This window comes from Ictalurus punctatus, chromosome 3 (assembly GCF_001660625.3).
Source record: "Ictalurus punctatus breed USDA103 chromosome 3, Coco_2.0, whole genome shotgun sequence".
Taxonomy (NCBI): domain Eukaryota; kingdom Metazoa; phylum Chordata; class Actinopteri; order Siluriformes; family Ictaluridae; genus Ictalurus; species Ictalurus punctatus.
In genome coordinates, this window is record NC_030418.2 from 26,864,869 (window position 1) to 26,890,421 (window position 25,553).

Consider the following 25,553-nt stretch of genomic DNA (forward strand, 5'->3'; position numbering starts at 1 on the left):
ATTGGATCTTGAATCATCATTACAGGTGCTTTCAATTATTTATTCTATATAAATGAGATTGAAGTAAAGCAAGTTTGAAAATGTATCTAAATCCTATTCAAATGCAAATGGAGTAGTAAATCATTAAATGTAATATTGTGATTAACAAGAAGAGCTGGACTGGTCCAAGAAAATGTTGAATGTAAAGCACTATGAAATATGAATAAACTGTAATGGGATAACGATTTTATAACACAGAAGTTATAACCACAATATAATTTAGGATGATTATATTGTACTAATAGATTTTCTCAAGTTAAATCAAGTTGAATCCTGGTTCCTGAGAGAGACAAACAGTAAAGTAATAGTACAATACAGTAATATTGTACAGCAATAGATTAAAAGCCTATATACTGTATTTCTTGGGGGAAAAAATGATCTGTTAATGTAAAGCTGTTACAAAATTCAACAATAATGATATGAAGTATTGAGTTTCATGGACTTAAAAAAAAAAAATAAATAAATAAAAAAAAAAAAAAAAAAAAAAAATATATATATATATATATATATATATATATATATATATATATATATATATATATATATATATATATATATATATATATATATATTGGTCATGTGACATTTCATACAGTACCGAGATAGCATATAGGCTACTTTTCAAGCACAAGATATTAATTTACATTTGTCAGAAATATAGCCATATATATATATATATATATATATATATATATATATATATATATATATATATATATATATATATATATATAAATATATATATATATATATATATATATATATATATATATATATATATATATATATATATATATAAATAAATAACTTTTTTTTTTTTTTTACCATTCAAGCAATTTTTAAAGATAATTAATAAGCACCTTAAAAGGTCCTTAAAGGTATTAAAAATAAAATATCACTTGGATGAAAACAACAAATATGCGTAGATATAAATAATTGTTGTGTAGGTCTATACATCGTTGCTTCTTCACAAACAATCTGTTTTTCCGATGGCCATCTGGCAGACGTTCTTAGAGAATCCTGTCACGTACAACCAGATTAAAGAATACATCCATATTGGGTGCCTTATAATGTTCCATGTTAAAAATTTACCTGAGCTTTGCGACTTGTGTACAGCGATCAGCCGTAACATTAAAACCACCTGTCTATTATTGTGTAGGTCGCCTTGTGCTGCCATAACAGCTCTGAGCCGTCAAGGCATGGACTCCATAAGACCTCTGAAGGTGTGCTGTTGTATCTGGCACCAAGATGTTCTCAGCAGACCCTTTAAGTCCTAAGGTGTAAGTTGTAAGGTGAGGCAGCATACATAGCAAGCTGTGATGCACGGTGTGTTCTGACATCTTTCTATCAGAGCCAGCATTAACTTTTTCAGTAATTTGTGCTACAGTAGCTCTTCTGTGGGATTGGACCAGACGGGATAGCCTTTGATCCCCATGCGCATCATGTGAGCCTTGACCCTGTTGCCAGTTCACTGGTTGTCCTTCTTTGGACCACTTTTGGTAGACACTAACCACTGCGTACCAGGAACACCACACAAGACCTGCTGTTTTGGAGATACCCTAGCTATCACAATTTAGCTCTTGTCAAAGTCACTCAGATCCTTACTCTTGCCCATTTTTCCAGCTTTCAACACATCAACTTCGAGAACAGACTGTTCACATGCTGCCTAATATATCCCATCCAGTAACAGCTGGCATTGTAACGAGATAATCAATGTTCTTCTGTGTTCAGTATTATTAATCAATGTTATTATATCCTGTTAGTGGTTTTAATGTTATGGTCGATCAGTGTACATGACACTGTGCAAACGGTAATTAAACGCATTATGAATGTGATGTGTCTGAAACAGTCCTTCATAAACAATAGAAAACATCTGGTCATGTGACTCAATTGCTATGAAATAGCTGAAATAAGAATAAAGTGTGAAATAATAAATCTGCTTCAGAATTAGCATTGTTGATGATATTGTGTATAGAAAAATGGCTCTGTTACAGCCTTGCTTGGTGAAAAATGCTTGCCTGTGACAGAGAGCGTCATATTCTTAAAATTCTTTTAAAAATCATATAAAATTAAATTCAGACCTAAGTGAGCAAGTTAAAAATGAAAATATTTTTTTCCTGAGCTTATTCCTTCATTCTTCTATAGCATGGTCACATAAAGTTGAGTTGTACAAAAAAAAAAACACAACAAATGTGTTATCAATTCAATGTTTCCTCAAATGTTTCTTTCGGGTTTAAACCGTAGTGGAGACGTTCGGCCGTGAAAGAGGCCCAAGCCATGCGTGCTGTGGTGAACACAGCACTCCAGTCCCCGGTGGGAGACACTACTACGGCTCCTCCTCTCCCCTGAACACGCTCAGCCATATACTGCAGAGAGCATTCAGCTGCTTCACACGCTGACTTTCCTATCACACATAAACAATCTTATTTAGTGTCACTCAAGTGAACACATTCAGCAATGAGCAGGTGTTTCATTATGCAAAATAAACTAAGCATGAATCTCAGCACCGTTTCCTTTATTTGATGTAAAATCATATCACTTTGGGCAATGATAACATCTGAAACATGCACTGAATAATGGAGAGGAACAAACAGATGCAACTACAGCAAATATGCAAATAAACTAATATCTATTCAATGTCACTGACATAATAATACAATAATGAACACCAAATGTGTACTACTACTACTACTACTACTATTAGTAGTAATAATAATAATAATAATAATAATAATAATAATAATAATAAAAGTAGTAGTAATAGTAGTAGTAGTAATAATAATGATAATAAAAGTAGTATTAGTAGTAGTAGTAATAATAATAAAAATAATAATAATAATTATTATTAAAATAGTAGTGATTATTATTATTGCTACTACTACTAATAGTAATACACATTTGGTATTGATAAGATTTATTTTATATTATATATTATTTTATTATGTGTTAGACTGTATAAAATTATTGTTGTTAATAATAATAATAATAATAATAATAATAATAATAATAATAATAATAATAATTGTTGTTGGGTCTTGGTAAGAATAGTATTATAATTATAATGTATGTCATTGTAATAGTAGATTTCATATTATTTTTTAATTAACAACACTATTCTTACCAATACCAAATAACTACTACTACTACTACTACTACTACTACTACTAATAATAATAATAATAATAATAATAAGGGGCCCTTTAGGCATTCTATCAAGGAGAACTTAATGGTACTATGTAGAGTCCTACACGATCATCAAAAGTTCTCAACATAGCTAGAACCATCCAAAGAACCCTCTTTTCTATGATTCATTCATTCCTCTGGTTTGCATGGTAATTCAGGTCAGAGTGCAATGTCAAACAATATCCACCGTTGCTTTTTTTTTTTTTTTTTTACACCTTTTCACCTTCTGCTTTACCTTCACAAAAATAAAATCCATTTCTAACTTCAAAAGCCCAAATGTTAGGCACACACGTTGTTCTACTACTACTGTTCCAGTTCCCAGTACAACAGAAAAAGTCTCAGGATTTCAATTTGTGTCCTGCTGTGTGATAAAGCAGTGTAACCTGGTAGACTCCATGGACACAACATCCTTCAGACAGAGAACCGTATCACACAGGCTCAAACTAGTGCTAGAGTTCAGGCATTTATTCATTATAGGTGCTGTGGAACAGAAGACTGTCTGAAAAAAGATAAACGGCAGACGCTCTGCCTTAAAAGTTTCTTCTAGCTTTGACTCAGGCACAACACATTTCTGAGCATGGCAAGAAACCAGAGAATATGCGCGTTTTAATCAAAGAAGCAGCGATTTTACATGAAAGACCTGGCAGCGCAAGCCATCGCAGTTCCCAGAGCCAGATGGAGTGGCTCGGTTGCTATGCGGAGGCTGGTGTTTAAAAGGATAATCATGAAGACAGAGAGTAAAAAAAAACCAAGCGACTCTGTCCATTTCCACAGTCATTACTGCAGAAATCACAAGCAAACAATAGCCTGCTGACCCTCAACACACACACACTGCCTCATTATCCTCTACCAACAGTGGCTGTCTGTCTGATCTCCTCCCCTCTTACACACCAATTAAAATGATTGGCAAAGGCAGTGTCAGATCCTCTTGCCACATACGTTAGCATGGCATGCTCATGCAAAATCTGAAGATGGTGTGGCTGTGGAGAGAGATTTTACAAAGCACTGCATGCACAACATTTAAAAAAAGAAAAGAACACCAGCAAAAGGAAAGATGAGAAAGAACACAACTATGCCCAGCAGGTTTGAGTGGTGGCCAGAAGGATTTGATAGTGGAGTTCACAAAATGTTTTTAACGTGATCTTCAAATAAACAGCTTTGTTAACAGTTTTCTAAGCTTTGTTCTCGCTAATCACGGTTTATGAGTTTTCGTTTACGCTCTGCAAATTTACGTTTTGACACAAAACTCAGCGATTTACTCTCATTGGTTAGTGAGATTTGGATCTACAGCTCCCTGACAAGGAAGTTGAGACTTCAGTGTCACAAATTTTAGAGAGCGTTCTGAATGCGGTTCTCTCTATAGTTATAGTGTTTGTGCTTTGTAGTGGAAAATACTTCCTTAGTCAGTATATTAGTTTGTAACTACTATTTGAGGTTTGGGTAGACTCATACGACTATTTTTTCGAGACTCTCAGGAGCGGCACTGAGAATCGTCGTCATCATCATCAACGTCTTCTTCCTCCTCCTCCTCAGCTGGACTCTCAAGCTGTCAATCTAAATCTCACTAGCCAATGAGAATAAATCGCTGTTACGCCCCACCCCCACGAAGTTTGTGCCAGAATGGTGAACATAAACATGTGGCACATAAACGAAAATTTTGAAAGCGTAAACGAAATCTCCAGAGCATTCATAAACCATGATTACCAAAAATAACGCTTAGAAAACTGTTTACAAAAATGCTGTTTATTTAAAGACCATGTTAAATATTTGCCACTGAGCTCCCTGTTTTCTGCTTCAGAGTCTTTTCTTCCTTGCCATTGTAGATTTACACACACACACACACACACACACATATATATATATATACATATATATACATATATATATATATATATATATATATATATATATATATAAATAAAATGTGTGTGTGTGTGTGTGTGTGTGTGTGTGTGTGTGTGTGTGTGTGTGTGTGTGTGTGTGTAAGGAGAAGAGAAGAAGCCTTTATTGGTCACATATACATTACAGCACAGTGAAATTTTCTTTGCATTTCCCAGCTTGTTAGAAAGTTGGGGTCAGAGTGCAGGCTCAGCCATGATACAGTGCCCCTGGAGCAGAGAGGGTTAAGGGCCTTCCTCAAGGGCCCAACAGCATTTACAAATGCTTTGGTATTATGATATTCATTAAGATATCTTAATGTTCCTGTGTCCACTGTGAGCAACACTAAGAAGTTTACAGCTTCCCATGTCACTGTAGCTAATCTCCTTGCACGTAGATGAAAGAGAAACATTGAAAGATTGCAACAAAGGATTGTTCGAATAGTGGATAAAGAACCTCAATCAACTTCCATATAAATTCAAGCTGACCTGCAGACACAGGGTACAACAGTGTCAGCTTGTACTATCCGTCACCATCTGAATAAAAAGGTATTCTATGTTAGGAGACCCAGGAGGTCCCCTCTGCTGACACAGAAACATAAAGTCAGATCCTTCTGGGAGAATGTACTGTGGACAGGTGAGACTAAAACAGAGCTTTTTGGTAATGCACATCATTCTTCTGTTTTCAGAAAACGAAATGAGGCCTACAAAGAAAGGAACACAGTCCCTACAGTCAAACATGGTGGAGGTTCAGTGATATTTTGGGGTTGCTTTACTGCTTCAGGCACTGGATGTCTTGACTGTATGCATGGAATTATGAAATCTGAAGACTACCAAAGAATTCTTTGGTGAACTGTAGGGCCCAGTGTCAGAAAGCTTGGTCTTTGTCAGAGGTCATGGTCTTACAGCAGGACAATGACCCAAAACATATTTCAAAAAGCACCCAAAAATGGTTTAAGACAAAGCGCTGGACAGTTCTGAAGTAGCCAACAACGAGTCCAGATCTAAATCCCACAGAGCACCTGTGGAGAGATCTCAAAACAGCAGTTGTGAAAAGGAACCCTTGAAGTCTGAAAGACCTGGAGCAAAGAAGAGTGCTCCAAAACTCCAGTTTTTATTTTACATACAACATTTTTATGTTCAAATTAAGCTCTTTATCCTATTCAGGGTCATTGTGAATCTGGAGCCTGTTCAGGGAACACTGAGCATGTGATGGGAATACACCCTGGATGGGACTGCAATAGATTTTGCTTTACTATTTTTACTAGAAAGACTCAAAAACTGAATCTGGATTGTTTCTTTAATCCACTGGAGCCTAGATTTGCCACTACAATCCTGCATCCAAGTGCAGCATTGACAATGTGTATTTATAACACTTTCTGATTTATAGAATGGTGCACTGTTCCTTAATACATCGATCAACACATATCTAAATGTGAATGCGAAAGCCTCTCATCCCATCTTTTCTCACCCGAATGTTATGTCTTCTCGGCACCTGCAAATGATAATACATACCCCCTACCGATTACAATATTGGGATAAAACCCAATGGCAAAGCAGTAGGAAAAATGAATAAGAAAGAATTTCAGAGACAAAATGGATGCTCAGTAAAAGTTTGATTAACGGTGTAAATTGATGGAGTGTCAGCATGCTGCAGTGGCTGTAAAGACTCTCACAGATATAGTCTGAGTCACTGCCCACAAGATTAGTGCCAATAACACTCCACAAAGCCCGGAGAGTCACCACTCCTTCAATCTGAGTCTATCTGATCTGATTTTAGGTGAAGGTAAGTCAAATTAAATTGTAATAAAGGCATATCTCTTCTTGTAAACAGTAAGCAGTCTGCACAGAGGTTAGGTAATGCAGTTCCTTTTCTTCCACTCAGACAGTAATGAAATGGGGGACTCTGGTGTCAGACACTCGGCTTCAGTTGGGAAGGAGGAAAGAGATATTGAGCTCAGCTGGCAGTGTGTAAAGCATGCACTACATCCTCTGTCTCATTCACTGGGTCTGGGCATGCTCTCACTATGTGCCTGAAATGCTAAGAGGCTGTGAATGCAGTCATACCATGTCCTTCTTCAAGATCCAACCACATATATAATCTTTCTCTGCTTAGTGTCCTGGAACCTCAATGGGCCTTGTCCTTCCATTCTGAACAACCTAGTGCTTAAAATATGCTGGGGTTTTTTTCTGTGTCGGTCAGCACTCAGAGAAAATGTCAGCAATGTGGACATGAGACAACGGATTTGTAAAAGTATTATATTGAAAACATACTGTTATGCTACATAGTCACCTAAAAATCCACCAACCAGCCTTGTTGGCACAGCTAATAATATTATTATGCCTCCCCCCCCTCCTGCACTCCTGTACCGATTTACCAAGTACTCAGAATCATTTTGGAAGTTTTTATGGGTTGATCTGAATTACGGCAAGTGCCAAAATGTAAATATAATAATATTCTGTTTATTTACATTTTGTTTATTGTTCATCTGGTTGATATGTGAGGTTAGTTATATTTGGTTGTCCATGATCTTGTCTTCCACTCTCACCACTGGTGGCTGAGGTAAGCCACGCTTTTGTGACACATTTGCTAGCACAGGACATGCCTGCAGAATGCAAAATACTTCTTAAAAACTGTCCAGCTGAATAGTCCTCTGGTGACCAAGCCTGAGACTGTTGTACTGCTGTAACTACTCAGTCAGAACATCAGTTAATTGTGTTGGGAGCCAGACAGGCGCTGGCCAACGCCAACAGACACGTTTGTCGCTAGCCAAGGGGAGGCACAAATACGCCTGTCTGGGTTTAGCTACTACAGTGCCATGCAGAGTACATTATCTAACCTTATGCTCTGCTCGTATCATGTTCACGTAATCTGGAACTCGTATAGACATTTACACACCTTGTTTTCCTGCTCAGCATGAGAGGATGTTAGTGTCTCTGTTTCAACCCCATATGTCCACTTTTCCACCTCACACTGACTGTGTGAGCTAGCGTTTGGCAGAATTGACACCTGTCAGCCGCCAATAAGACACGAGTATTTCCCCGGACTTTCCTGTAAACCCTGTCTGATTGGTCTCACCTCCGTTCACTGAAGGTAGAAAATTACAACACTGTTGACTTCTTTTAGTGATGTTCAATTACACAGTGACAAACTGCTCCAAGTGGAGAATTAATCGGGGTTAAAGAAAAAATCTCCGGGGCTACGGCTCTGAATGCCCAGGCCAGGTTACGCCCCTGGACAAACCGAGCAAAATTTTGATAATCTTAGCACATCCTCTCTCTGCACTTCTCTGTATAAGTAAGCACCCTGTCTGTAAAATGTTACCCAACATTTTAAATCAAATAGCAAACTTTTAAAAGTTTGTCTGTGCAGTGTGAACCAGGCTTTAATAGGGTAACCATGGCCTATATAATATTGAGGGATTATATCCAGCACACTCAAAAAGAATACATAATATGAAGCAAACCTCTGAACAAACCTTGCTTGAAGTCTGTTGCCAACACTACTTTTTTTTTTTTTTTTTTTTAATTAAAGGGTTGACCCAGGCCATCTTGCATCTTGTGCAACATCAGAAAGCAATTGAGCTTAAGAGATTATTTGCATATTCATTTAATGAAATTGCTTTCTGTTATAACTGGCAAATTTATTCTCCAAAGATGCTTTTTTTGCTCTAGGCATGAAGTCATATCTGGATTACACAGGATTTATACAGTCCCATACCAGTGGCATGCTGTCTGGGAGAAGCCTGACTGATCAGTCATACTGAGGTTCTCTACAGTGGGATGTTTTCGAAATTAAAATGGGATAATTTCCAATTAAAATCATCCACTCGCTAAGAACTCCAGTGTAGTTAGGATTTGCAGCATGATATGTATAGCCAGTTCGAATCTGTATAGCTCTTGGGATCTAAATGACCTCATAAACCAGTCAACTGATCTCTTAATTCTATAATTTGAATACCAACAGTGCCAACTGTCATTCAATTTGGACGTAACTGCAAATATCTCTGTGCTTTAAAATTTTTATTACCACACAAATTGTGTATTTTAGCAGAAGAAATACTAGATTTCATAGGTCATGAAACAGAACAAATGTAAGATAAGAAAAGAATTATATTAAGATTTCCAGTTCTAATACTTTGCAATAAATTTGTGAATTAGTTTTCTATTACACCATGCATGTCAAGCTTAATTTTATACCTTCAAAAAGGTGCATGAAACCTGGCGTATGCAGTATTTTTGTACTTATGCATCATCTACGTATATGTGAGGACTCAAATATTTAATTCCCGGTCTTCAATAAAGACAAAGCAAAGACATTTATCTAGGCTAGCTACCTGGGGAGTATTGTGTCCAGTGATTTATCACTTCTTCTATCTGCACACCAGATCGAGTTCCATGACATCCACTAAATTGATTTAGCTCCTGACTCGTGTGAGGTGTTTCCTTTCATTTGTCCCAATGTGTTATGTTTACTTCATGTCAATCAGTCTAACACCTAAATGGGTTTGCTAGATAAACCTTGGATTCACATTGAACATCGGTTTTAAGGATTAGATGAGCAACAAACTGCAGATCCAAAGATCCAAAGGGAAAGAAAATGGTCAGTCAGTACCTTGTTCCATGTGAAAGAGGATTAGCCTGGCCAAGGTGACTTTCAGAATAGACTCGCCATGGCCAGTGCAGGACACAGCACCACTCCTATTGTCTGCATATCCACCTGATCCTTATCACAGACACAAGACAGCACAAAAATACCAAGTCTTAATTAACAGGACCTTATGATAAAGCAAATATTACTGAAAAGAAACGATCTTTTTAGAGTAAATAGAATGCACCAGTGCTGCAGCAGTAACATCAATGATCACCTTAAAATACAAGGTCAAACAGCTCACCAATGCAAGGAGAATCTCCAACTCTTCCCACCATTTTGTTCCTGATTCCTCCTGTTGAGGTTGCACAGGCAACATTCCCAAATGCATCAAGAGCTACTGCTCCAACTGTGTCATGGACACTGCAAAATCACACAAGTTTAAACAGGTTTGAACAGCTTCAGTTATGCACTGGCATGTCATTTAAAACATGTTCACCTTGCGCAAGAGAGTGAATTATTAATATATTTAACACAAATCATCTTCTTTGAAGTTCTCCAACATTTCCACATGTCCTGCCAATCATGGTCTATTAATAATCTAAAGGGAAAGAAGGATTATTTTCCAAACTGTGTGGAAAACTTTGAACTTCACCTCATATTTTGAAAGGGGTAACCCAAGAGTGCAAAATCTGATTCTGCTAAAGATATAGTATGATTGAGAGATAGAATCTCGCCAAAATAACATCCTCAAACATATAACATCTGAAAATAATTTTCTAGTTTAGCCTAAAGACCTTTCCAATCCTCCTGTGCTTTCCTCTGAATTTTAATGCTTCAAACACATCCATATACCAAACTGAATATTATATGCGTCATAGACAAGTAGTAGGGATAGAAATGTAATTTTCAGGCACATAAACGGGACACAGTTGCACTTAGACACAAAATTATTATCCGTTGGACAAGGACAAGCAAAAAGACTCCAGTTATAGGTCATATAGGAATTATGTGAACCATGCAAATTATGGATATTTTTTAGACAATTTCCCCATTTATGAATATAATACAAATTACATTATCAAAAGAATAGTTATATATAGATTTAAGTCTATAACCCATAGACATTGCCAGATTCTCTGCTAGACTCATAATAATACCTTTAATTCCTGCTTATTTTCAGGACTTGGTTATTAGTTGTATTAGTTATTTTATTAGTTAGTTGTTATTAATTTTTTTTTTTACATGGATTCAGTAACTGAAATTTATGCTTAATTTGTTCAGGGAATTATTATATTTCAAATCCAACGTGCTAGATCACAGAGCGAATCAAAATCAGGCCGAACATTTCAATTATATTTGGCACTACAAAGCAGAACTTCCAGTTTCAGTTCATTGTTCTGCTACAAGGTGAAACATAATCGACCACATTTTGAGACATGTGGTTAAATCTGAGCAGTTGAGATGCTTCTGTACATTTAAGAATTCTTCCTAATACAATCCTCAGTAAAGACGAGTGATCCAGTTCCACTGGCAGCTGTATGCCACATCCGCCATGTCTCACTGATGAGGTGAGATTTCTTTCACTGTGGCACACGTTAGTCTTCAGACCTGTCATAGAAATTAGCAAGTTTTTAATTTATTTTAAAAAAGGTAAGACACATTCCCCGGGCTATTCTCAGAGAGGCCAGGAAGCAAACATTTTTCTTATGAAGAATATTTGTCTGATCCAGCTGGCAAGGATTCATGAGGCATCAATCACTTTTGACACAAACCTGATTACTCCTTTAAATCGCCAGTAATAGCTGAATCAAGCATAGCAGCTTTGGGGAAAACTGCATCTCAAAAGCTCTCTAATGGTGGACTGTATTTCAAGCCATATAGAATTATAAAAATAGGTAGTAAATCTTTTCAAGCCGTCTAATAAACAGTATAAGAGGGCATGAAAACATTCAAATTTGAAAGCTGTTCCTCAGCTGTCCTGAACCACAGGTGGTGGAATTCAGTTTCTCTCAAAGTGCATGAGAGAAATAACTGAAGTTAAAACTGTACAGATACATGATATACCATCCATCCATCCATCCATTTTCCATCCCAAATATCCTACCCACGGTTGTGGGGGAGCCTGGAGCCTATCCCAGGGACCGCACGGCACAAGGCAGGGGACACCCTGGATGGGTTGCCAACGCATCACAGGGCATAATCGCACACCCACTCACACACTACAGACAATTTGGAAATGCCAATCAGCCTACACCGCATGTCTTTGGACTGCTACCCGGAGGAAACCCCTGAAGCACGAGGAGGACATGCAAACTCCACGCACGCAGGGTAGAGGCGGTATTTGAACCCCCAACCCCGGAGGTACGAGCCAAACTATAGAACACATATACGAAATTTATGCAGTATTATATCAGTGACTGATGACTATGAACAAGATACAGCAATAATGGTAATGATATGGCATATAATAGCAGTTACATCACAACACGTGATTTAACTAATTTGTCAGAGGTTATTGAGTGTGATAAATCTTCTATAATAGCATGGTTCTGATGATCGTTCCAGCAGTAATTCAAATTTAATTTTTATTAGTTTATATTAATTTACTTGTTCTAATGTGTTATCCTTTCTATTTACATTTATGGGATTTGGAAGACGTCCTTATCCAGAGCGACTTAAAGTACAATAATCTCATTTGTAAATCTGAGCAGTTGAGGGTTAAGGGCCTGGCTCAAGGGCCCAACAGTGGAAGCTTGGCAGTGCTGGGGTTTGAGCTCATGACCCTCCGATAAGTAGCCCAACGTCTTAACTTGAATGGTAGTTCAGTGGTTAAGACGTTAAAGTGTATAGTCATTGATATGGTGAAATCTTGGGTATCAGTGCGTTGTAATGGTCAGTAACCCTTCTGCCACAGGAAAGCTATACTTAAAAGATAGGCTTTTTAAAAATGTTATTAATATTTAAGAGAGAGGAAAAAAGAGAGGCTGGTGAGAGAATAAATGTTATAGCTATTAGAAGACAACTGTAATTGTAAGTAAATATAACTATGTTAATGGTTAAAAAGAACAATGAAACACTCATTAATAAAATAATGTAACTGTTGGCAACATGCTGTGGTATAAGAGGAATAAAACACATCAGCTTCACTTTCGGCCATATCGCACAACCTCATTTTCCGATAACAGCACACCCCGTTGTGTTTCAATTCTTATTTATGTACACCTACATAGAAAGATATGCAATTATTAATTTTCACTTCCTCAAATACAAGCCATTTTTTGACCTCCAGGACCACGAAACTATGATTACTGCATTAAAATCTGCTCTGTGTGCCATCAAACTGGGCATGTTGTAATATACGAGCAGGGTCAGGCAGTATGGGCAGCAGGTTGCCGCATAATCACCCTAAACGAAGGCACAGGATAATTGTGTTCCAAGGGCTGTGTATTAAAGAGCCCAGTGACAGCAGTGTGGCTGAGCGCAGGGAGGTCATCAATAATGGAGGTGCGGCGGGAAGGGATGAAAGGTTGTAGCTCAGCCAGCTGTCACTTAACACCCCCTCGGCACTATTTTTACTGGCTCCCAATAGGTCTGAGGTTACACTCCGCCACGACCGAGCCTCCTCTACCTCACCTCCTGGGGAAACAGAGGTGACAGGAACAGTACTCGCTGCTCTAGCTGCAATGCCTTAACCCTCATGTTCTGGTCAAATCCTGCTGACCTACTGCTTCTGATTTTGTAACAAAACTATTCAAATTTCATTTGAAAATTTATTTAAACATATGGATGCATGACGAGGAGTAATAATAATAATAATAATAATAATAATAATAATAATAATAAAGTGGCTGTGTTATAAGTGTGGTCTCTTCCAGGATGACTCTGACCCCATCCACACAGCACAAAGGTTCACTGAATTATTTGATGAGAATGAAAATTATGTAAATCATATGCTTTGGCCTTGAGAGTCACCAGATCTTAACCCAAACCCATTAGAGATTTCGGACTGACATGTTAGACAGCGTTCTTCACCGATATCATTTGGAAGAATGGTGGTGACCCAGCACAATTTCACACATTAAAAAAAAAAAAAAAAATCACTGTTTTGCTTCATATTTATGTCATTTTTAATGTTTTCATTCCACTATTTTCTTTCGGATAATAATACACACATTCATTCACTTATATAATTAATATAATTCATATAATATACTTATATTAATTATATTCATCCAAATCTTCATTTGAGAAAATGAGACAAGCCCATAAAGTCTTCTGGAAAGATTCATTTTACCACTGTCCTAGTTCTAGTAAAATAAAATAATAAAAAAATTCTCATTCTTTATTTGACTAAACATAATACATATGAGTTGTAGCAGCTCTGAGGTTTCTGACACACACAAAGATATAAACTTACCCTCAAACAGTACTAATAGATGCTTTGTTTAATAAATTGACCTGTCAGTAGGATGACATTTCCTGCTTACTAAACGTGTTACAAAAGAAACCTGTATGAAGTGGTATTATGTTTCATTACGTGTTCAGTAGGGATGGATAGACTAAAAACTTCAAACTAGAGAGCTGCAGTTCTGAAATTAACTCACTATTCAAATGCCTAGAGGAAGAAACCTGTTAGGAAAGACACCTTTCCTCACAAATGTTTATTACACACACACACACACACACACACACACACATACATATATACATATACATATATATATATATATATATATATATATATATATATATATATATATATATATATATATATATACATATATATATATATATACATACATATATATATATATATACATATATATATATATATATATACATATATATATATATATATATACATATATATATATATATATATACATATATATATATATATATAAATATATATATATATATATATATATATATATATATATATATATATATATATATATATATATATATTTATATATAAATATAATGGCATATATATGGCATATAACTTCTTTGAAGCTTTTGTGCACAGCAAATTCACAACATGAGATTTCCATCACCATAATCCCAAAAAGAATTCTGTTAAATTTAAAAACAACTAACATTGATGGCCTTTCAAATGTGACATCTGAAAGTAAACGGTCTCTAGTAAAGTGTAAAGAGCAACTTTATAATCATTATTTTCTGTAATAGGGTCCATTATATTTAAATTTAATGACTCATTTTCCAACAGATTGCTTTAATTTTCTTCTTAAATAGAGCAGTATTTCATCTCATGTTTCACTGAGATGAAATGGGATTAACTTTAGTCCTGAAACTTGGCTCACTCACAAACATGCTCTCAAATGGAGAGCTACTTACCACTGCGAGTTAAACAGCTCTTTGACACCAACAGTGTACTTCTTGTAGTGCTGCCACTCTTTCCTCTCCTGCTCCGTCACCAAAGCTTGTGTTGGGACTGTAGGAACGCCGATGCTCTCTGCAAACAGGTTCGCTCCTCGGCCTGTCAACATGATGTGTTCAGTCTGGAGAACCCATAATAGAAAAACAAGAAAAGACACGTGTGTTAATTATTTTGAGGCAAAATGACGCACCAAAACATGACAATTATCTAATACAATTAACCACACTGACATAGAGCTTTTAGCAAGAATGTGTTAAACAGCTGACTGAATTTAAATTGAATATGAAATGTTTGTATTATCTCTGCACACACCTTCATGCGTCATACTAGAGACAGAATAAGGCACACACTCTTGTGTGTAGTTATTACTGTAATGCAAGTGAAAGATACTGTTGTGTAAATCATCTCCACAGCTCTGGATGTGAAATAAAGTGTGCCCAAACACCTTAAGCACTGTATAATACATTGTATGGCAGTGGTCATACACTGTATCATAGAGTAAACCAAAAGAAAAAATATTTTTTTAAATGGAGCTGCTAATTATTAAGTAGAGATAACACCTCGCCATTTTGTCACTGTTGCTTGGCGCACACACGCAAAAAAGACTGCCACCTTGTCCGCCAACATACACTAGGGTCTTAGAGGTAAAATTCAGCTTTATATCTCTGCCTGAAAGGATTTTCCTTTTTAATAATGATGGCATCTCTGAAATTTGAACCTTCTGTGCACTTTCTCTGTCTGTTGCTCTTGAAATGACTGTCCCTGTTCAGAAAGAACATGAGAAAGAATATGTATATACCCTACTAAAGGAATTACTTTATTTTATTTCATTCAGTTGCTCCCTAATTTTTAATCAAAAATCAAAAATATTTATAGCAAAAAAATCAATGTACAGAGAATTTACATTGTAGCATTAAGCGAGTTAATATAAAACTTTAACTATGTATGAATATGAATTTCCTTTCACTGTCTATTTGTCTCTAAATTGGTGCAATACTGTCTTCAAAATACATGGAAACATGAGCAAAAGTGACACAATACTGCTCTATTTTTCCTCGGTTTGAAATAAAAAAAAACTGAGACGCAACATCTTTCCAGCTTGGGAAACTTTTAAATATTAAAGTGGTTATTAATGTCATTTTTCTCTGTCATGTATAGCACAGTGTAAATCACAGGCAGGAGCAAGAGCTCAGTGAAGCTCGATCGTTGCATTGATCACAGACTGATGAATTTTTAATATGGCCTATTAAACAGTGCCACCAATCCCCGGGAAGGCCAAGGTCTTTCGGGGCAGTCACCACAGGTGCTGCGTCTAATCAATTCTCTTGTAAGACCGGCTTCTTGTTTCCCTTGTGTCTGCTGCAATGGAAGGTGAAATTTGTGTATCAGAGGTGTGAAAGCAAGTTAATAGAGACTGTTTATTTTCTCCTGTGGGTGAATATTTCAACCGCAGAATCGTAGGCAGCACAAAAAAGAGGCTGCAAGAAATAATATTACAAATTCAAGCATAGAAAAGTGTAGTAAAATTGGTCTCCATGCTCTGAAGGTATAGTGTAATAAATTTGCTCTAATGTTATATTTCTGACTAATACAAAACGATAAACGATATTTGGCGCTACATTTTCGCCTGCTGAATTTTTAACTTGCATACATTTTCCAGCTAAATAAAGTGTTGGTGAAATGAATAAATAAAACAAATAATATTGCAGTATGAGCTCTGCGCTGTATTTTCTGTACTTCATGATTACATTGTGAACCTCAATTCTTCAGATAGTACAAGATCATCTCAGAAAGGTACAAATTCGGTACAATAGGCTTGCTATGAAGACATGTTTCTCTCACAAAGCTGCATTAATGAAAGGAGCTGCTCATTTGATCAGTCAAGCCTTTGTGCTCTGTGTGGGAACCAAATTTGTATGATAAGGCTTCCATTTTCGGCAATACAAAGAGTGCTGATTGAAATCAATCTGAAAATCAGCCAGCACTGACCTCCCTTTGACTTTGGCATTGCAAAGCAACAGAGGAAATAACATGTTAAGTTTTAAGGAGTCAGAATGAAATCTTAAAAAAAAAAAAAAAAATCTTAACACCATAGATTTTTAGCAGGAATATAATTTACAGCAGAAAGAAAAAAAAACACAAAACAAACATATTAATGTATTTTCAAGAAATATAATCTGATCCAAAGAGTCGTAGAAGCTGGACAGAATTTTGCTTTGTAAGAGCGATTTACAATATAGGTGGCTGGTGAGGGCAGGACGCAAACGCTGCTTCTTATCATTTATCAAACAGAGGGCTTGGAGGAATGTGGCTGAATTGGAGCACTGCAAAAAAAAAAAAAAAAACTTCTCGGCAAGTAAAAATATCTTGAATATAGACATATTTATCTAATATTTTACATGTAAGGAATAAAACACAAGAAGGAGTGCTGTTATAGGAGCATTATCAACAAGGCAGTGCTGTGATTCAGACCGTCATGAACCCCAAAGTTAGAACACAGCAATTATAAGGGGTTTATAATTATAAGTAGATTATAAGGAGTTATACAATAGAGATATACAAATATATCTATTGAAACAAACACATTAATATAAACCTGTGATTTGCATTGCAGACCATAGCTGTTGTTATAGCAGCACTATGATATACTATGGCAATATTATACAACAAATAAAATTATGAAAAGATTTTTACTCATTTCAAGCTTGATATGTGACTGGCGGATCATTTGTCTTTCAAGTTTTTATCTGTCTGTATATTATGAGATACACTGAATACATTTGTGCATATTTGAGCAGTTTTCACTCGCCAAGATATTATTTTTTGCAGTGAGAAATGCAGTGATGTGCAGAACTGGAATTTGTCAGTGCTGAACAACACAACTAGTAGAGAAGTGCGCATGAAAAATTAAATAAAATGTAAAGAGTCATTTTCATTTTTCATGTTAAGTTTCCCGCAAAAAAGAAGAAGAATAAAATGGTGAAAACTGCACCTTTTCCATCACAGCACGGGCAAGGCTAACAGGGTTAGAAATGTTTCTAACTGAAGAAACAGCACCAGCACCCAGCGTTTTTCCCTCCATGATGATGGCATCAAGCTCCACTTCTCCATCAGTATTCAGCACAGAGCCGTGACCTACAGCAAGACAGTAACACAGCCACACAAGTTTGTTACACCATCACTCAGAGGAGAACAACTGCTCACTTCACCACAACACACCACCACACCTGCACTTTCAGCAAGCCCTGATCTCAGTTCTTCCTCTCATGCAGTTCCTGCACTTTCTCTTGGTGGGAAGAAAAGAGAAATGAAGTCCAACCTTTAGGTTTGGACTACCTTACACACTCAGTGTTCAAGTGGGATGTACTCAGTCAATTGAAGCCTGCTGGGAAAGATCAGGGTAACTACTATCATCTGAGCGGCCACTCAGCGGAAGTTTCGACTTTTACTGGTAGGCTCCTATTTCAGAGCTGTGCACAGAAGTATAGGGTGAGGACTTGTATGCTTAGAGAACACTTTAGCTCCCACTGTTTCCATCTGAGTTTAAAAGATTGTGGCAAACCGGACACGGTTACATTCACACTTTAATTAGTCTGCGAATTGAAATTATTTACCTGATTTAATTAAACACATTTCATAAAGTTTAAGGTGACTTTACAGAATGTGAGAACTGTATTCCTAAATTAAGGCATGGAGCATAGCTGTTTCCTTAAGTAAATTACTTAATTGCACCGATGCAACAGTGTTATAATCATTTTTAATATTAAACCGTCAGAAAATCCCATGTGTAATAAATTACAGTCTGACAAAATGTGGGTTTTCACATGGTGTGATCTGGTTCCTCTCTCCTGTGGAATAAGCCTTATAATCATAGTCAAAAAGAAAGGATTTCACATTTAGCCTCACTGCCACACTTACACCAGGAAGTTAATCAAATCACAGGCTGAGAATGGGAGTAGATTATGAAGACCAGTGCAGTGAGTAGCGTTGGCACTTCACAGCTCTAGGGTCCCTGATTCGATCCTCAGCTAAGGTTACTGTCCGTGTGCAATTTCTGTGCATGTTTTCCCCCACGCCATTATCAACGTTTCGGGTCAGTACTTATGATCGGTGGCAATCTGCGATGGGCGCAACATCAGGACCAATTAATTGGCACAGCATCTCAAATGTGGGCCATGATATTGCAGCCAGAGAATTTCTATAAAGTGTCTCTCCACCACTACCTCCTAGATGCATGGGCTTCATTGCATAAGGGCAGTTACTTGGAGCCCTATCAGTAGAGCAACCACTCCATTCTGACAGCGTCTTCTGATATTTCGTACAATTGCAATTATTTGTCAAATTAAAATGACAGTAAGCTGGTCAATTTCATTTCATTGTCCCAATCCTCTCTCCATTTTACAAAGATTTGAGAACACATGGGATGCAAAAGCTACATAATTTGTGATATGCACAAAATTATGCATGGAAACTGCTCAAGGGCAGATTTCTTTTGCAATAAACCAAAACTTATGTGACAATTTGTTTTAAGGATGACATCATCACGCACACCATTTTATCTGTAAATGGCTCAATTGGATGGAAACAGGAAGACGACAGCAAATTTCACACTTTTATTTTGTTGATAACAGAAAAGTGAAAAAGTGGATGGAAACTTGGCTAGAGTGAGTTTTCTCAGGCTTCCTCCCATTTCGCAAAATTGACTATGCTACAATGACTTGTGTGTGATGTGTATGTGCTTGGTGCTGTGTTAAACTGGTGTCCCATCCAAGGTGGGGATACACACTGTGCACTGTAACCTAGACCACTATAAAGCACTTACTGAAGATTAATGAATGAATGAATTATGTATATATTTTAAAGGGTTTAGATTTGTTTCGGTCTGATTCTGCACAGTCTTTGGTAGGGATGTCACGATAACCGATACTTCGGTACTAACATTCTTAAAACGTGACGGTACTTGTTTTTCTGCAGTAGCATTAGTACCATTGTAACGAAAGTACCGAAAGTACTGAGGTAATGCGATTCTTCTGGACCTGATGGGGGCAGCAAATACGCGCAAGTGTTTTAGTCAGTCCACAAGTGGTGAAGAAAAAGAGGAACGCCTACAAGCACACGGGAAAAACTACAGAAGATTAGTTTAGCTTAACAAGTTTAGCTCCACCCCGACTCACTGAGAGGAAAAGAGAGGAAAACTAGTATCGGTTTCCGGTGTGCAACCGATGCTATCGTTCATTTCAAACAAAGCGAGGAAACACCTGGAATTTGGCGAAGCACCTGAAAGACAGTCCTATATTATATTTATTCAATAAACACCTTCACCTTTTCCACCAATTCTGGAGAAATCCTTTTTCCTTAAATAAGGCATAACAAAATCACGATATAAGGTTTTTATTGTGAATTTTTATGAACATTTCAAACCTATCTTCAATCCTGCAACCAGAGAACCTCAGAAGCAACAGCAACTCTCTCAGTCCTTAACAGGCTTGGGGAGTAATGGAATACATGTAACAGTGTTACGTAATCAGGATACCAAAAACTGGGAAGTGTAATCTGTTACAGTTATGTCAATAAACAAAGTAATCAGATTACAGGTACACTTTGTAAAAAAAAAAAAAAAAAAAAAAAAAAAAAAAAAAAAAAAAAAAAAAAAAAAAAAAAGGGAATAATATCAAGATTACAATTTTTATTCATTCAAAACCAAAGAAATTTATCTTTTGACATAACACAATATTGCATGATTATATTTCTGGTTCTCTCTTGCCAAACACTGAATGTTTCTAAGCTCTAAAATAAGCTCTAAATAAATATATTGCTTTTCTCTTGACTCTATTTATATATGTGACCTTGAAATAATCAAAAAAATAATCAGATTACATTACTTTCATATTGTGATACTTGGATTATGTCACCGATTACATTTTTTATGAAGTAATTTGTAACGGAATACATTTTTAAAGTAACCCTTCCAACCCTAATCCTTAACTGCATCATATGTGCATTCATCATGCTTTGAAAAACCAGAACGTCTCCTGGGACATGATACTCTCCACTCATTTACACCTTTCCGTGTGTGTCTCCTCTCTAAGTATCACTTTATCACTACATTAATCATCTATTGATCAGCATTTTATACACTGAAGTAGAGTGTGCTACTCCAGTGTATTAACTGATCCCCCTGGTGAAGTGCTGATGTTGCTCCTCTTCTATGAAGAGGTTCTGCCGTTTCACCTATGGTGGCAGTTCACAATCACAAATGAGATAGACCCTGACAGACAGGTTGCGTTAATGAAGTGTCTTCTTTGCTCCCTGTTGGCTCACTGTAACCTGATGAATACTCGAGGACCTCTCTTCCTGCTCTCAGGATAATCATTAACAGCAAAGTAGTAGTGAAACATGGTCCAAGTTCTAGCCTTAGAGGAAGCCAGCACATTGTACAGCATAGTTTTAAAGGTTACTCTTCTGTTTGTGAAGAAAAACTAATCCAAAGTAAAGCAAACAGAAAAATGGTGCTAGTTCAAACGTATAAAATTTGTGAATGACTCTTTGAACCATTCTTTGCTTGGGTCAGCTGCTATGAGTAACCTACAAAATTATTTTTTATAAAATATATTTACACCAGAGATTATGTTAGGACATTTTGACCTGTGAGTTACCTATTGAAATTACTTTTTTGCCATTAAAAAACATGGCTTTACTCCATGCAAAGCTGCCTCAATGTATTATTAATAGGAGGACCCAATCACATAAAGGGCATTTATGTGTTTATCACCATAAGTATTCATTATATTACTGATCACAGAGATTATGATAGGATACAGTATATTGGTGTTAAATGTATTATACAACTGCACTGCTAATCAATCTAAATGGATGGCACATTGATAAGTAGTAAACAGAATATGTTTGGGAAAATCAGAAAAGTTAGGCAACATTAATTTAAAATGATGACTGGCACTGACCTGCATCAAACACCGGATTATCCTCCATCACTCTCACGGCCACTTCAACAGCATCCAGTGCAGATCCCCCCCTCTTCAGGATAATACCCCCTGCCCAAGCAGCATCTTTCACCCCAGCCACTGATGCCTCCGCCAACTCGTCAGGTATAGCCCACGCGCCGCCATGCACCACCAGTACAGCCTTCATCATCACGTTTCAGCAGATAAACAAACAAACAGCCCACACTGTCAGGGGAGAGGAGAAATTACTGCCAGGTTCCACTTTCCCATGCGTTGCCCTTGGACTGCAATGTGCCATAACACGGCCTATTATTCAGACGAGCACTGACAGAATTCTTGCAGCTCAGCTCAGTGGAACGGATTGTTTACAGGAAGTTGGCTGTCAGCCTCACTGTCATGTTTATGCCTGATCCATTATTATGAGGCCTTGTTCCATTTGCCCTGCCTGGTGCACTCTCCATCCACAGTTCTTTTTAATAATCAGAATTATGGCCTCTCTTGCAGTAACAAAATACATAAACATTTCACTGTGCTCACTCTCATCAGCACAGTCAATGTGGAAAGCCCTGATTATAATAATGGATGTTCTCAAAGTTTTTAAGTTTAAGCTGCCACATCTGACCAAAGTTTTAAGGCTGTCATGTATTTACAGTGTTTATTTTCCCAGGACTTTTTGGCACCCCAAACTCCTTAAAGGTTCAACTGTGGTGAGTGTCATTTTTACGCATTTTATGCAAGCGGACTGTCAATGCCTTATTTTTTTTTTTTTAAATGAATGATAGTGATGAATTTTTGATGGATATCAAAAAATTGCACTTAGTATAGTAGAGTAGTCCATTTTCTATATCGCTTATCTGACACAGGGTCACGGGGAGCCTAGAGCCTATTCCAGGGGACTTGGGGCACAAGGCATGGGGCACTCTGGACGGGGTGTCAACCCATCGCAGGGCACAATCACACACACACACACACTCACACACCCATTCACACACTACAGACAATTTGGAAATGCCAATCAGCCTACAACACATGTTTTTAGACTGGGGAAGGAAACTGGAGTAACCAGTAGAAACCCCCAAAGCACGGGGAGAACTCTGCACACACAGGGTGGAGGCGGGCTTCAAATCCCTAACCCTGGTGGTGCTAGGCAGATGTGCTAACCACTAATTGTTTGAGTTTAGCAATAAAATGTGTACAAAATATTTTTTCGTACAGTGCTGTGAAAAAATAATTGCCCCATCCTCATTTCTTCCATTTTTGGGTATATCTCATATTAAATAGTTTCAGAAATTAAAACAAAAACTAAGATAAAACAAAGGCAACCTGAGTAAACACAAAATACAGTTTTTAAATGATAATGTTATTTATTGAAACAAAAAAAGCTATCCGATACCAACTGGGCCTGTGTGTAAATGTATTTCCCCCGTAGTTACTAATTCCCTAAAATCACTGAAACTGCATTCATAATGTGGTTCAGCTGGACAAGACACATCTAGGGGTGTGAATCTTCACTGGTCTCACGATTCAATTCAATATCATGATGCGTTGCATCCTCAAGTTTCAATATTACTGCACATGGCTACATTTTGGTCAATGAATACAAGCAGATATATGAACTCACTTTTTATTTTATCTGCTCCAAGAAAGGACACTTCCTGAACGTAGCAAACGTCAAACAAAACTTAAGTCTGAACACAGCAGACAGCAGGAGCATTTAGAACTAATAAACACTAGTAAATACTAAAAGCGCATGAAACTGTCAAGTAGTGTATATAAGTACTTGTAAATAGCGCAGTGTACTTCTTCAGAAAATATTTCAATGTTAACAAATGTATAAACATTAAATTAAATTATAAACCAAAATAAATAGTAGAGGCCGAGTCTGCTTATCGTGTGAATATGGTCAATCTTCAAAAACAAAACATTCTGCAGTACTCAAAAGCAAATACCAAATATAAAATAATAGCACTGGGCTCAGGGCACTCCCTGAATGTGCCAAACATCACAAACATGAGTCACTGCTCAACATTTGGGAATTTGTAGGTTTTTCTATAAGAACACTAATTGATCCGCATGCTCTGTTTTACGAGTGCTTCTTTTAGCAGTGACCACATCTCCTGCAGTGGAGAAAACCCGCTCTGCAGACACGCTTGTGCCTGGGATACACAAGGATCGCTTTGATACCAAAGAGTGGAGGGAAAATGTGCCCTCATGGACACGCCACTAGTTCAAAGGGTCCTCAGTGAGAGACAAAGATGGGGCCTGAAGATTTCCTCTTCAGTCCTGCATAGGGGGTCTTGGGTTCTACTGTACCTTCAGTGTCAGTGAAAGGCTGTCCCAGCAAACTCACGAGCACTGATGAGGCCTTTAATTTGGCAGCAGAGGGGCTGTCCTCCATGGATGTTTCTTCTTCCAGAGTTCCTGTTCCCCGAGGCACTTCATCCACGTTTGTCCTCCTAGCTGTACACTCATTCTGTGTTTGAACAAAATAATACAGAATAGCATTAAACGAGCAGAGACTGTACTGTCAGTGGAACAGCTCACATATATTAGGATAACTGTTTTTTCAGTCTTAATTAAAAAACTATTTAATAAATGTTTTACTCATAGCTATTATTAATATTATGAGTGTTTTAAGTTTGTTTTAATTTTATACATTTTACAAGAAGCATGATGGCACTACCTCCAATCTGTCCTCCTCTGTGAGAAAAGGCATTCCCTTAAAACATGGATCTAGGGCAGAGGCTGTATGAAGGATCTTCTTCTCTGCCTCACGGCTGTATATCTTCAGGAGAGCTATTTTGATTGCATTCTTGATCTCGTGGATCATGGGTGAGTCTCCGATGTTGTCTGACATATTCCGGAGGAGTTGCGCATTTAGAGGAGCAATGAGAGACACTGTTGGATTGCGCTCTTCTGACATCAACGTGATCACATCCTTCATAGGCTTTAATGCCCTCACAGCATCCTCTGCATTTGTCACATCTGTTTCAGTGTGAGTGCACAGGTCTGACTCTCCTTATCTGACTTCTGGAGACGGCAAGGTGGCACAGATTGCAGGTTGTTGTTCCAAGAACCTCTCGACCATGTCACATGTGCTGTTCCACCTTGTTGCAACATCAGTTACCAGCTTATGATTTTTCAGGCCTAGACATTGCCTCACTGTGGTGCTGTGGTGGAAGAATGTTGATATTCGTCTGACTCTGCCCAGAAGCCTGGAGAACGTGGCCACTTTAAACACCCGCTGGGACGCGAGATTCAGCGTATACACAAAGCATTTTCCATGTGGGAATTTTCCAACTTGAGCTGCAATGATCATGTTCGACGCTTTGCCCTGACAAGCACTACACCTTTCATCTGATAGCTGCCATTCCTCCACGACATGAGAGCGTAGCTCTTGCCAGATGAGCACCCGTGTGAGATTCAAACAGCTCTCGTTTGCAGAACATGTGATAAAATCTGCCAGTCCTCGCTAGCGTAATGTGCCGTTAATGTTA

At 37.4% G+C, this 25,553-nt stretch overlaps 1 protein-coding gene across 4 annotated transcripts in view; it reads right to left on the reverse strand.

Moving 5' to 3' along the window:
* Positions 1-855: 855 nt before the first annotated feature.
* si:dkey-103j14.5 (isoaspartyl peptidase/L-asparaginase) overlaps positions 856-25,553 on the reverse strand; it is a 27,057-nt gene continuing 2,359 nt past the window's right edge. Inside the window, exons 2-9 of one of the 4 annotated variants that reach the window (XM_053679832.1) lie at positions 24,740-25,553; positions 24,407-24,529; positions 22,057-22,281; positions 18,087-18,229; positions 15,052-15,215; positions 9,995-10,113; positions 9,715-9,825; positions 856-2,443 (exon numbers count right to left, since the gene is read on the reverse strand). The exon at positions 24,740-25,553 is cut by the window's right edge and continues 1,459 nt beyond it. In XM_053679832.1, the coding sequence (XP_053535807.1) occupies positions 2,238-2,443; positions 9,715-9,825; positions 9,995-10,113; positions 15,052-15,215; positions 18,087-18,229; positions 22,057-22,246 (933 nt within the window). In that variant the 5' untranslated portion in view covers positions 22,247-22,281; positions 24,407-24,529; positions 24,740-25,553 and the 3' untranslated portion in view covers positions 856-2,237. Of the gene's footprint in view, positions 2,444-9,714; positions 9,826-9,994; positions 10,114-15,051; positions 15,216-18,086; positions 18,230-22,056; positions 22,282-24,369; positions 24,530-24,739 lie in introns of all 4 variants that reach the window. The other 3 variants (XM_053679831.1, XM_053679833.1, XM_017464383.3) reach the window with 3 other exon arrangements.